This window comes from Aquarana catesbeiana, linkage group LG08 (assembly GCF_042186555.1).
Source record: "Aquarana catesbeiana isolate 2022-GZ linkage group LG08, ASM4218655v1, whole genome shotgun sequence".
NCBI classification, from domain to species: Eukaryota; Metazoa; Chordata; class Amphibia; order Anura; family Ranidae; genus Aquarana; species Aquarana catesbeiana.
In genome coordinates, this window is record NC_133331.1 from 59,833,833 (window position 1) to 59,846,103 (window position 12,271).

Consider the following 12,271-nt stretch of genomic DNA (forward strand, 5'->3'; position numbering starts at 1 on the left):
AAAAAAAACAAAAACCCTTTTGTGCTGCAGGACCCCCCCCCCCCAACCTCCCTTATACTTACCTAAAGCCGATCTCAATTCAACACTGTGCATGAGATGTGTCTTTTTGCTCTCTCCCTATTCACAGGGAAGATTGTTAGCAGCGGAAGCCATTGGCTAATGCGGTTGTCAATCAAATCCTATGACGAGGGAGCGTGGCAAAGCCCTACTATCTTTGTCAAAGATGCAGACAGCGGGGCACTAGAATGAGACCGCACGAGTACCCCCCTTCCCCAAACTTAGCAAGCGGCTGGCTGGGGTATGTACTTGGAAAGAGGGTGGAGCCAGGAGCTCTGGTGGGGATACCAGAAGATGAGAATCAGGGTTGCTCTGTGCAAAACCATATAACATGTTTGTTTTGTTTTTTTAAATAAAGGTTTAATATCACTTTAAATACTGCTTATCCATATCAAATGCAGTGGGGATGGAACAGTTAATCGAAAACATATGTCCTGCATAACGTAAAAAATATTTTATATGCTTAGCAGTGTTTATGGAGCAAGGTGGTGCTCAGAAAGAAGGAATCGAGATATATATACACACTATATATATATATATATATATATACACACTATATATATATATATATATATATATATATATATATATATATATATATATATATATAAATAAAGGTCGACCGATATATCGGCCGATATTTGGCGTTTAATTAATCGGCATCGGCCGATTGTGCTGATAAAAAAGGCCGATTATAACTTCAGCTGGCAAATGACTTCTGTAATAGAAGTCAATGCAAGTTGCCTGAAGTCTTCTATGGAGCCACTTCTCTCCTCTCTGGGCAGCCTGCCAAGTATGATAAAAGAAACTAAAAAGATACAATGTTTCCACTTGTCAATGAACTGAACTCCCTGTGGAGTTCTCAGTTTAACCATTTAAAGACTAAATCTTTTCTGACATTTGTTGCTTACAAGTAAAAATCCTGTATTTTCTGCTAGAAAATCACTTAGAACCCCCAAAAATTATATATATATTTTTAGCAGAGACCCTAGGGAATAAAATAGCGGTTGCTGCAATATTTTATGTCACACGGTATTTGTGCAGCGGTCTTTCAAAACGCAATTTTTTGGGGAAAAAAATACACTAATGAATTTAAAAAAAAAAAAAAAAAACTAAGCAGTAAAGTTAGCCCATTTTTTTTTTTCGTCCAAAAGTTTTGATTACCTGTTTAAATGTAAGAAATTTTCTGTATCACTTATTACTTAAAGCTGCTTTCACACTGGAGCAGGCAGGCGTTGACGGTAAAACGCTGCTAGTTTTAGCGACGCTTTAACGTCATTTTAGCGGCGCTATTCGGCTGCTAGCGGGGCGCTTATAACCCAGCTAGCGCCCGAGGAAGGGATTGAATGCGCCCGTGAAGCACTGCTGCCGAATCGCTTTGCAGGTGCTTTGGCAGCGGTGCGCATTCATTTCAATGGGCAGGAATGGTGGAGGAGCGGTATACACCACTCCAAAGATGCTGCTTGCAGGACTTTAACATCCTGCCAGCGCATCGCCTCAGTGTGAAAGCACTCGGGCTTCCACACTGAGACTACAGGAGAGCCGTTTTGCAGGCACTTTACAGGCACTATTTTTAGCCCAAAAGCGCCTGAAAAACGCCCCATTGTCAAAGGGGTCTGTTAGATTTTATGAGATGGGGGTAAAAAAAAAAAAAAAATCGGCTTAATATATCGGCCCAAAAAAATCGGCATCATATATCGGCCGCCGCGATTTCTAAATATCGGCATCGGCCAGAGGAAAACCCATATCGGTCGACCTCGAATTTATGTAAATACACACAAAACTTCCATGTTGCCTTTTTAATCAATAAAGCAAAAGGGTGCCCGAGTCCCAACATGATTATTATAAGGAGCCAGAAGTAGAAAAGGAAGGAAAGAGGGAAAGTAAAAGGAAACAGAAAGAAAATAAAAAAGGAAGACTAATGAAAGGGAGGAAAGACGAAACTGAAGATAAGAAAAATCTTCAAAAAAAAAAAAAAAAAAAGATTGGATGTGATACAGAAGTAAACCTACAAAGAGAGACATACAAACATGTATAAAGAAAACAGAAGAAAGAAATGCAGAGATATATAAAGGAAGAGAAAAAGATAACATGAATAGAGAAATGAGTGAGCAAAAGAAGCACCAGAGAGGAAAAAAAGCGGAGTGATTACAATTGCTAATCTTCAGAGAATTTCTGTATAAACACAATATTCACAAATCAACACATTAGGATGAGCCCTCTCTGCCTTCATTATTCTCCTTTACAGGAAATCTCTGCTTAATTGGATTATCAGAGCTAAGAGGAAATGTTAGTTGATAATATGAAGATCTGCTCAGTTATGTGCGCACAACATTCGGGCAATCAATATAATCAGCAAGAACCTCCCAGGAGCTCATTAGGAATGTGCTCAGGGATTAGAGGAGTTATAGGCCTGTGTCATACTGAAAGCATTTACCATACATGCATGTGAGCGAACAATTGTCTATCACCACCAGAGATGTCATACAGCAAAGAATTTTATCCATTATATTACCCTAAAGAATACATTTTAATGGGACTTGACATGAGGCAAATCACAATAGTAGATATAATAATATATTTTTTGCATGATAACAAATCCCATATTACAATGATTTGAGTAAATTAAAAACATACAAAATAAAAATAAATAAAAAGCTGATCCAAAATAAGATGAAATGCTTCATAATTTTCCCAATATTCGCATACATGATGTTATTAAATAGGTAGAAATACATGATGGCATAGCATATGGTGACCAAAAAGATTCTTGACCTCCTAAAACTATGCGTTTAGTAGATCCCTGTCCACTTCATCAGGAGTAGATGCAAGAGATTATCTAAAAAGGTAAAAAAAATGCCAGAAAAAAAAATGTATAGGTTATGAAAGCACCAAGTTAAATATGAGCACATTTAACCACTTCCCGCTCGGCCTATAGCAGACTGATGGCCGGGAAGTGGTTCTGTTATCCTGACTGGATGTCATATGACCGGCGAGCAGCGCGGCGTTCGCGAGTGCGGCGTGTCAGCCTGACACGCCGCATCTCTGATCATGGTAAGGAGCCTCAGCTGTGACCAATCACAGGTGATCATTGCGTGAACCAGGAAGTGCCGGTAAACGGCATTCCTTGGTTTGCGTGGACAGGGAGAGCCCATTGATTAACAGCCCCCATCAGATGTGCCAATCAGCTGCCAGTCAGAGCCCACCACAGTGCCACCCGTCAGTGCCGACTCATATCAGTGCTCATCAGTGAAGGAGAAAACAAAATTTTATGACAGAAATTAAGAAAAAAAATTTTTTTTTAAAGTTTGTTAAGCAAAAAATAAAAACCCCAGAGGTGATCAAATATCACCAAAAGAAAGCTCTATTTGTGGGAAGAAAATGATAAAAATTTTGTTTGGTTACAGTGTTGCATGATCGCGCAATCGTCAAAGTGCGACATCGCTGAAAGCTGAAAATTGTCCTGGGCAGGGAGGGGCGAAAGTGCCTGGTATCGAAGTGGTTAACTTGGTGCTTTCATAACCTATACATTTTTCATTCTGGGGTTCACCATCTTTAGTCTACCCTTTTGCTTTAAGCACAGTTCCCTTCCTCACCTTTTTGGTCAAATATACTATGCATCATGTGTCTTTGTAATAGGGGTCGGCATCACCCTGGTACCGTTCTTTAGACCGGACGGTCGGCTTTCTTGTAACAACCACCGATGGGGCTCAGCAGCCACTTGGCTGTTAATACAAGCAGTAGGAGGGGACACCCCCCCCCCCCCCACGCCCGGGTCTCCCATCCCACCGGGAGGCCCAAGCGACCAGCCAGCACATCCGCCGGCTGGCTGAAGACCTGAATAAAGCAGATTGCCTTTGTTCAGGGTCTCGGTTCTAGTAAGCCGGAAGCGATGTCATGAGATCACTTCCAGATTACTGGCAACCTAAAGGCACCAGTTATAAAAAAAATAGAAAGTAATCAAAACGGCCAATCTTGGCGTTTTGAATACTTTCAAGTGCAGAGGAAGGGTTTGGGGTCTTATAGACACCGAATCCCTCCATAAAGAGTACCTGTGATGCCTATTACTGTCACAAGGGATGTTTACATTCCTTGTGACAGCAATAACAGTGATTAAAAAAAAATGAAAAAGGACAGTGAAACATAAAAAAAAAAAAAGGTTTAAATCTACAGAATATAGGCACCTGATATCAGCTATCACCCTGAAAGGCAGCTGAAAAATCGGTATCGGCCCTGAAAAAATGATATCGGTCGACCCTTAATTTATAAGTTCAATACATATATTTTTTACAAACCAATACTGGCTTGAGGTGCCATTATCAATTTTTACAATTCCTTGATGCATTCGTCACAGAAACCGCCCTCCATTTGTCTTATGGTTTGGTTGGGCTACTCTGCCACGGTCGCCGGGATAGTAGTTCCCTTTGCATCCCCTGCTCCATGGCTGCTGGGCTTTTTTTTTTTTTTTTTTTCAAATATAGATTTTATTTACTTTTTAGCAAAGCCCAACATGGGCTTAGGCAATACAGTACATACAAACATTAGAAACATCAGGAGCGGGAGGAAAGGAAGGACAAAAGGGGGGGGGGGGGGGGGAGGAAGAGAAAAAAAAAGAAAAAAAAAGAAAAAAAAAAAACCAAAAAACACATACATATATACTTCCTCACTTGGACGGAAGGCGTGGCAGAGTATTAATACATTTCAAACCCATCTGAATGCGTCAGGTGTTAAGTATTTTATGATTGCTTGTCGAAAGGCCGAGGCCCTCTCAAACAGGGTCCTTTAATAATAGGCAACAAGTGTATAAACATTTATCCTCCATCTCCTACCTCCGCCCCCCGCCAGTCATCCGGGCTAAGCCTATTCGCCCGATTCTAGAGGGCCTCCCAAGGAGACAGAAAAGCTACCAAGGGATAAGAAGTGGGGTGCAGAGAAAGGAAGGGGAAGAAGGAAGGGTGGATTGTGATATAGGAAGGAGAAGGCTGTAGAGGGTTCTGGTTGATTCAGGACGGTCCTGGAATATTGGCCTCACCCTGAGGTTCTAAGGTACCTTCCGACGAAAAGATAAATTGGTGCCAGAGTGCCCATGTCTTCTTATATTTTTCCTGTTGGTGTCTCGCGGAGAGCACCAGATTTTCCATTTTACTAATGTCCTCTACTCTCCGAATCCAAGAAGCTGGGCTTATCTTTTTAAGCTGACATAGGGAACTGCAGCTCTGGTGCCCCCATAGCAAGCTGCTTGCTGTGGGGGCACTCAACAGGAGGGGCCAGGAGCAGCAAAGAGGGACCTGAGAAGAGGAGGATCAAGGCTGACCTGTGCAAAACCACTGCACAGAGGAGACAAGTATAACACGTTTGTTATAAAAAAACCTTTATAATCACTTTAAAACATTCAGCCCATTCACAACAATGGAATCTCCTTTCCTCCATTGTGAGGAAGTTGAATGTTTGAAAACACAACAGGAATGAGGATCGGCAGTTCAAAGGTAAAGGTGGGTGGCCTTAAAGGGCCACTGATCACCAGTGATGATGTTAGGTGGGGGGTTAGCATGCCACTGATCACCAATGATTGTGGTCTAACTAGTGGTGGTCCAAGTGAGCACATTTTTAAGTCTTTTCCTTCATGTAAACCCCCCCCCCCCCCCCCCCAAGTTGTTATAAAGGAAAAAGTAAACTTCCCTTGATTGTATGCATCTATAGGTAAGCCTATAATAAGCCTTACCTATAGGTACTGTAAATAGCTTCTAAACTTGCTTTAGGAGATATTTTACTGTATATGCCACCGATGTCATTGGTGCATGCACTCTGAAGGAACAGCTGCCCAAGAGGTTTTTTTTTTAAGAGCCTTGTGCCATGACCGGCAGCTCCCACACATGCACGGGAGTGACGTCACGTGGCTCCGGCCAGTCACACAGCCGGAGTTTGCAGACCCAAAAGGAAAATGTAAAAAAGAACCACAAGGGTTAACGCTGCGCTCAAAATTAAAAGTGAGTAATAAAGAAAAAAAATTAAAAATTGAATGTAAATAAAGCAGCCAGCACCAAAAAGTGGCCTCACCAAGCACAGGGAATGATAAGGTCTCCCAGGAATCTATAGCGGCATCAGTAAGGCAGCTGGATCCGTTGTACCAACTCCCTCCTTCATCACTCCTGTTCCTGGTCCTGATTTCCCAGCAATGGATCCTCTCACATAGCAGGCCACTGTGTCTCTCTCTCCACACACACAACTCCTCTGAGGAGTGTTGTGTGTGGGAGAGAGAGACACAGTGGCCTGCTATGTGAGAGGATCCATTGCTGGGAAATCAGGACCAGGAACAGGAGTGCTTGGTGAGACCACCTACGGTGGTCACTTGCAGCTGGTAAGGAGCCTCTATTCTCACATTGGGTGTGCTATTATCCTGGAACTAGGAACTAGAGTTTTTTTTTTTATTATTATTCCTTTGTTGTGATTATTTATGATTTTAGTGCTGCATCTTTTTTCACAGACCCAAAAAGAAGACTGGCGAAGATGGATGCGGCCTACAGCGGGGACGACGAGGGCTTCATTTGCAGGTAAGTTTCACATAATGTGCTAGTATTCGATGCATACTAGCACATTAGGCCTTTACTTGCAGGTCACCCATAAAAAAAATAATTAATAAATAAAACTTAACTGAATTAAGTTAATTGTTAACTTCCTATAAGTACTACCAATAAAAGCTCTGTTAAAAAAAAATATATATATATATTATAAAAAAATTATTTAGGTACAGTGTTGTGTGACTGTCAAATCACATTGCGGAAACTGAAAAAAATTGTCTGGTAATGAAGGGATATATACAGGTCAATATTCAAATGGTTAGAAAGCGGACACAGGATACCACAACTGTCATGCCCATCCACAATGTGGCCACTATGTTGCATACGGTTAAAAGATGCACAGGATTGAAGTATTTTAAAGAACACTCTGGGCAAACTGACTGAGCATTAAAGTGTCACTAAACCCAGGACCCTGCATTCACTATATCTGGTCTCCCACAGTAAAAAGAACATGGAAATGCAATTATTTATTTTAGTAAATATAAACAGCTAAATATCTTTTCTCATCAGCAGTATATAGCAGTCTTGTGACTGCTATCAGTTCCTGGTGAAGCTTGTAGGAGGGGTTTTCATAACACACTGAGCTGTCCTATGAGGCCGCAGGGCACTGGACAGTGCTGATTGGCCTTGTGCTGATCACATGCACTGTCCCAAGCAAAAAAATAAACTAAAACTCTCTAGCAATACACACCAAATTGAGCATGTGCAGCCTGACTCCAAAGGCTCTGTCTTATCCAGACTTGTCCAGAGGGACAGGGCAGTGAGGGGAGGATCTGTGCATACAAGATCAAGCAGCCTTTTTACAATGCAGAGGATTAACCCCTTAGGTTCCACAGTAAGTATAACAAGCATGCTTTACTGCATATACAGACTGATTTTACTGTTGTGGGCTTAGTAACACTTTAACTTCATCTATGTATGTGTTCAATTAGAGTTATACAGGCTAATGTAGTAGGCCACTGATGCTTGCGATCAGCTGCCCCACCTACGAGTGCCTGAATTCTTTTATAAACCAACCAAATTCTATTATAAACCAACTGAGCTTGCTACTGTTTGTTCTGCTGAGGACAGGACACGGTCTACAAAAATAGAAAGCCAGTCAGTTGTGCTGCAGTGCACATGTTCTAACAAGGGACACGCCAATAGCAGCAGAGAGCAGAATGACAGATGAGCTGGGAAGCGGTGTTCATTTTGTCAACAAAAACATTGGTCATAATTTTCGTCAGTGGCTTTTTTACAGTGACGAAAATGAAACTAAAAAAAGTACAGCACATTTTCGTCAACTGATGAAAATCAAATCAGTTTTCGTTAAGGAACGAAGACGGGACATTAATGGCAAGGAGGGACGTTTACCCTTATGAACTACTGAATTCATCAGCGTATAACAGTGCGTTCGTGTTATACGCCGATATTTGTTTTTTACCAACAGGGGGTGGGGATCGGGCGTCTGCCCAGGATGCCACACATTGGGGGGTTGGTCAAGCCAGCTGCCTCGCCTCTCCTGGCGGCCCTTGGACAGCACTACCAGCAAAGTCTAAAGTTAGGAAAACATCACTGCCAGCCCCTTCTACACTGCTCCTCCTCCTGTGTCACTCTTATTGTAAGCTGAAGCTTCTAAATACCTCAATTTCGTGCTCATTGGCCGCTCTCCTCTGAGTGTTTGCTTTAGATTGGAGGAGAAGAGCAGTCACATTACCATCCATGAAACGTCAGAAGAAAGCAGTCATGTGACCGCGTCCATGCAAGAACAAAGCTATTGAGGTATATTTAGAGACTTTGATTTACAATGAGAGTGACACAGGAGCCGTGTATGAGAAAGGACTGGCAGTGATTTATTCTTAACTTTAGCATACGCTGGCAGTGCTGTCCCAGGAGACTGGGGGTCTCCTGGGAATGCAGGGGTTCTGTGTACTGTGCACAGGGTAGGGGGCTGTGTACTGTGCACATTCGCTTTTAGTTGACTAAAATTTTATTCAACTAAAATGTACTGGAGATTTTAGTCGACTAAAATACGATGACTAAAATGGGACTAAAACTAAAATGACATTTAAGTCAAAGACTAACTAAAACACGTGCAGAAGACTAAAATGGGACTAAAAAACTAAAATGCCATTTTAATCCTAAGACTAAAACTAAATCAAAATTTGCTGCCAAAATTAACACTGCTGGGAACAAAAAAAAAAAAAAACCAAAAAAAAAAAATCAGGGTTCTGGTCATATTAAATGGGTTTGTGTGCTGTGTGGCAGATTTAAATCTGAGGAATGGACTAAGACACAAATCCTTTGGCTGGTAAAAGGCTCTCAAATATGTATTTGACAGATAATATGCAATTTATCTGTGCATTTAGTGGTTGGCCTAAAGATTAGCTTTATCCAACACGGCTCAAGATGGTGTGTGCATTAAGGCCGGCCATGCGCTGTTCGAATCCTGCTGAACCAGCCAAGATTCAAACCATGTATGGGCAAGCTGATTGTACCAAGTTGATCGATTCATTGGGTACAACCAGCCTGCCGGATTTTTGTGGTTATCGCTATTGGCTGTGGTATAGCCTCTAGCAATAATCACTGTCTTCTTCCGGCGGGGACGGCATCCCCGTGGTTGCAGGAAAGAAATTTACTTCATGTATGGCAAGCCTTATGCCTGTTACACGTGATGTGATTATCAAATGAATGATAGTCCATTTCTTTTTTTGCATGCTAGTCTCCATATCAAAAATGAAGAGTTTACTAAAGCGATCAAAATTCTCATATAACAGAAAAAAAATTCCTAAAGGGATGTAATGTGTTGTAGTGTATTTGTATTGTATTTTCGAATGACAACTGTACTGATTAAACAAAAATCGTACGATCTGGTAAAAATATTTGTGCTTGTCTCATCGGATAATTTTGCATGAATGGCCGTGATCAGCTCTCGAAAGCTGTGTACCAACGATCAGATTATCGTACAATTGTGTCGAAAGCGGTATTTTCGTACGGTTTTCTGATCGTGTGTATGGGCCATAAGGCTTCAATTGTCGACTATGTAGGAATTGTTCTGTGTGGAGGATGGACTGGTTGCAACACTTCTGAACACCAACAAAACCCACTACAAAGAAGAGAGCTACATTACTGAATAGATAAATGCCTCCAGTTTTCCAGTATTTGCACCACTTACCTGTAGGTCTTTCAGGTAAGCAATCTCGTTTGGCAAAGACTCAAGCTTGTTCTCTTCAAGATCCAACTCCCTCAGCTTGCGCAGATTCCCAATACCATGTGGCAGCTTCTTTAAGAGATTGTTTGATAAAATTAATACCTGTAAAAAAAATATACAGAAGGTTTAGGAGGCAGGAATGCTTCAGACACCGTCTAGAACAGGGGTATACAATTAGCGGACCTCCAGCTGTTGCAAAACTACAAGTCCCATCATGCCTCTGCCTTTGCTTGTGGCTGTCAGTCTTGCTATGCCTCATGGGACTTGTAGTTTTGCAACAGCTGGAGGTCCGCTAATTGCATATCCCAGCTCTAGAAGATAAACAAGATCTATGCTAATAGAAGAAATACCTCAATAGAGACTAAACCAGACACATCTTCTGGGATTTTGGTTAGCTGGTTGGTGGCCAGGTTCAGCTCCCCCATACTCGTCCATGTGCCGAAATCCAAGGGTAGAGAAGTTAGCTGATTGTCCTGTTGTGAAAAATGTGGAGTGAAGATTTATGTGCAGGAATATTACTCCAATAAAAAATATTACAGAAGGAACGCAAGATTTAAGGGTAAGAGGAACAAAAAAAAAATAATTAACAGAAAGTTTAAAGTGGATGTAAACCCGAAATTTTTTTTTTTTTTTTTTTTTATACCATACTGTAGAGTATACGATTTCCTATCATTTGAGCCCAGTCTTGCCACACAGAGTTAATCCATCTCTGAGCAATCCTCTTTTATTGGTCAGTGAGAAAAATCTTGACAAACAGAAAAACTTTGTCAAATCCTCCCCCTTGCTGTGAGTGACAGGTGATTTACATATCTCTAGCCTAAGACACAGCCATTATTTTTTAATTCCCTCCCCCACCCCTTTCTTCAGCAGCTCTGCAAGGATTGGCTGTTCCACACCTCACCATGATTTGGCATGCTGAAGTCATGTGGTTACTTTCCTGTCTTTTCACTGGATGTTAGAGATCATAGCAGAAGTTCAGCAGAAGTTCAGTGTTAGAAATACACAGGAGAAAATGCATATTGACAAGGAGTGCAGAGGTGGGGGGGAGTTTACTGACATCACGACTCCACACAATGATTTCCCAATCAGCTGGAGTGACTTGACCATGGCGTCTGCGCATAGCACAGGAGGCTGTTCAACAGGAGAGGGAGTTTTATGGACACAATTGAAAGCTATTCACAGAGCGGAGGGGGACACCGTAGTTGTTACATTATGCCTCGCTGTTGCAGGGCAGCTTTTGTGTGTTGCAACCCGCCCTTAGACACAGGCAACAGGCGCTGATCAATACACTAAAGCCGCTGTGCAACACTGACAAAAGGCGACCTTGAGGAGAATGAAACCGAGCCCTGCAACAGCAAGGCACAATATGAGCACTACTGTGTCCCTCCACTCTGTGAATAGCTTTTAATAGTGTCCGTGACATTCTCTCTCCCGTCGAAAATAGCCTCCTCTGATGTGCACATGCGCCATGGTCACGTCACTCCAGCTGATCACCAAATCAGCAGGAGTGTGGCTCCATCCTGCGCAGGCACCTATCAATAGAACATTGAGATGACTGAACACCTGCACATGCACAGGTGTGACGTTATCTCCCGGTGACCAATGAAGACAGTCGCAGCCCAGCACCTGGAAGAAGCTGGGTAGAAGATGCTGGCGAGGGACCATGGAACCATTAAAGAAAACTTAAGTATTGGTACTTTTGTTTATCATTAAGTGGAAATATTGGCAAAATAAAATTACATAATAGTCTATTGTTAGCATTACCACACCAGTTTTTTTTTCCCCCTGGTCACCCTGTTTATACTTCCAGTATATTTTGATACTCTCTGTAACAGGGTGGCAGTGTTGTTCATTTTGCAGTAGGATTGCATTGTCACCTACCACCCACAGTATTTATATACATCATTACTTTGACTTTTAATACCAGGGTTATGGCAGCAGCCAGCTGCCAAAACCCTAGTATATTTTTTTTCTGTGGGTGATTCAGCACCTGCTAAAAAAGTGATCCCGGTGGCGGATTTAACACGGGATCACTTTTAGGGGCGGTGGGAGAGGTCCTCCACTCGGCTCTATGCCCTTGGAGGACAGGAGTGACCTCAGACATTACTTCTGGTCCTTGGGCAGACAGACAGGATTTTTTTCTTAGTCAAAATTTTTATGTTTATTTTTGCTTTTAAAAAGGTAAAAGATCTGGGCTCAGAAAGACCCCTGATCTCTCTCAAAGGAGGACCTGTCATGCTTATTTCTATTACAAGGGATGTTTACATTCCTAAAAATAGGAATAAAAGTGATGAAAAAATAAATAAAATAAAGAGGAAAAAAAACCCAAAAAAACAAAACTAAAATCAAAAGATTTTTTTTTTTAAAGCGCCCCACACTTGCGAGGTATCACCGTGATCTTTAGAGCAAAAGCAATAATTCTAGCACTAGACCTCCTCTGTTACTC

The 12,271-nt window shown here is 41.8% G+C and overlaps 1 protein-coding gene across 1 annotated transcript in view; it reads right to left on the reverse strand.

Annotated features, from left to right (window-relative positions):
• Positions 1-12,271, reverse strand: part of SHOC2 (SHOC2 leucine rich repeat scaffold protein) — a 138,043-nt gene that overhangs the window by 19,302 nt on the left and 106,470 nt on the right. The window contains exons 6-7 of the mRNA XM_073595894.1: positions 10,176-10,298; positions 9,790-9,927 (exon numbers count right to left, since the gene is read on the reverse strand). Coding sequence (XP_073451995.1) covers positions 9,790-9,927; positions 10,176-10,298 — 261 coding nt within the window. The remainder of the gene's footprint in view (positions 1-9,789; positions 9,928-10,175; positions 10,299-12,271) is intronic.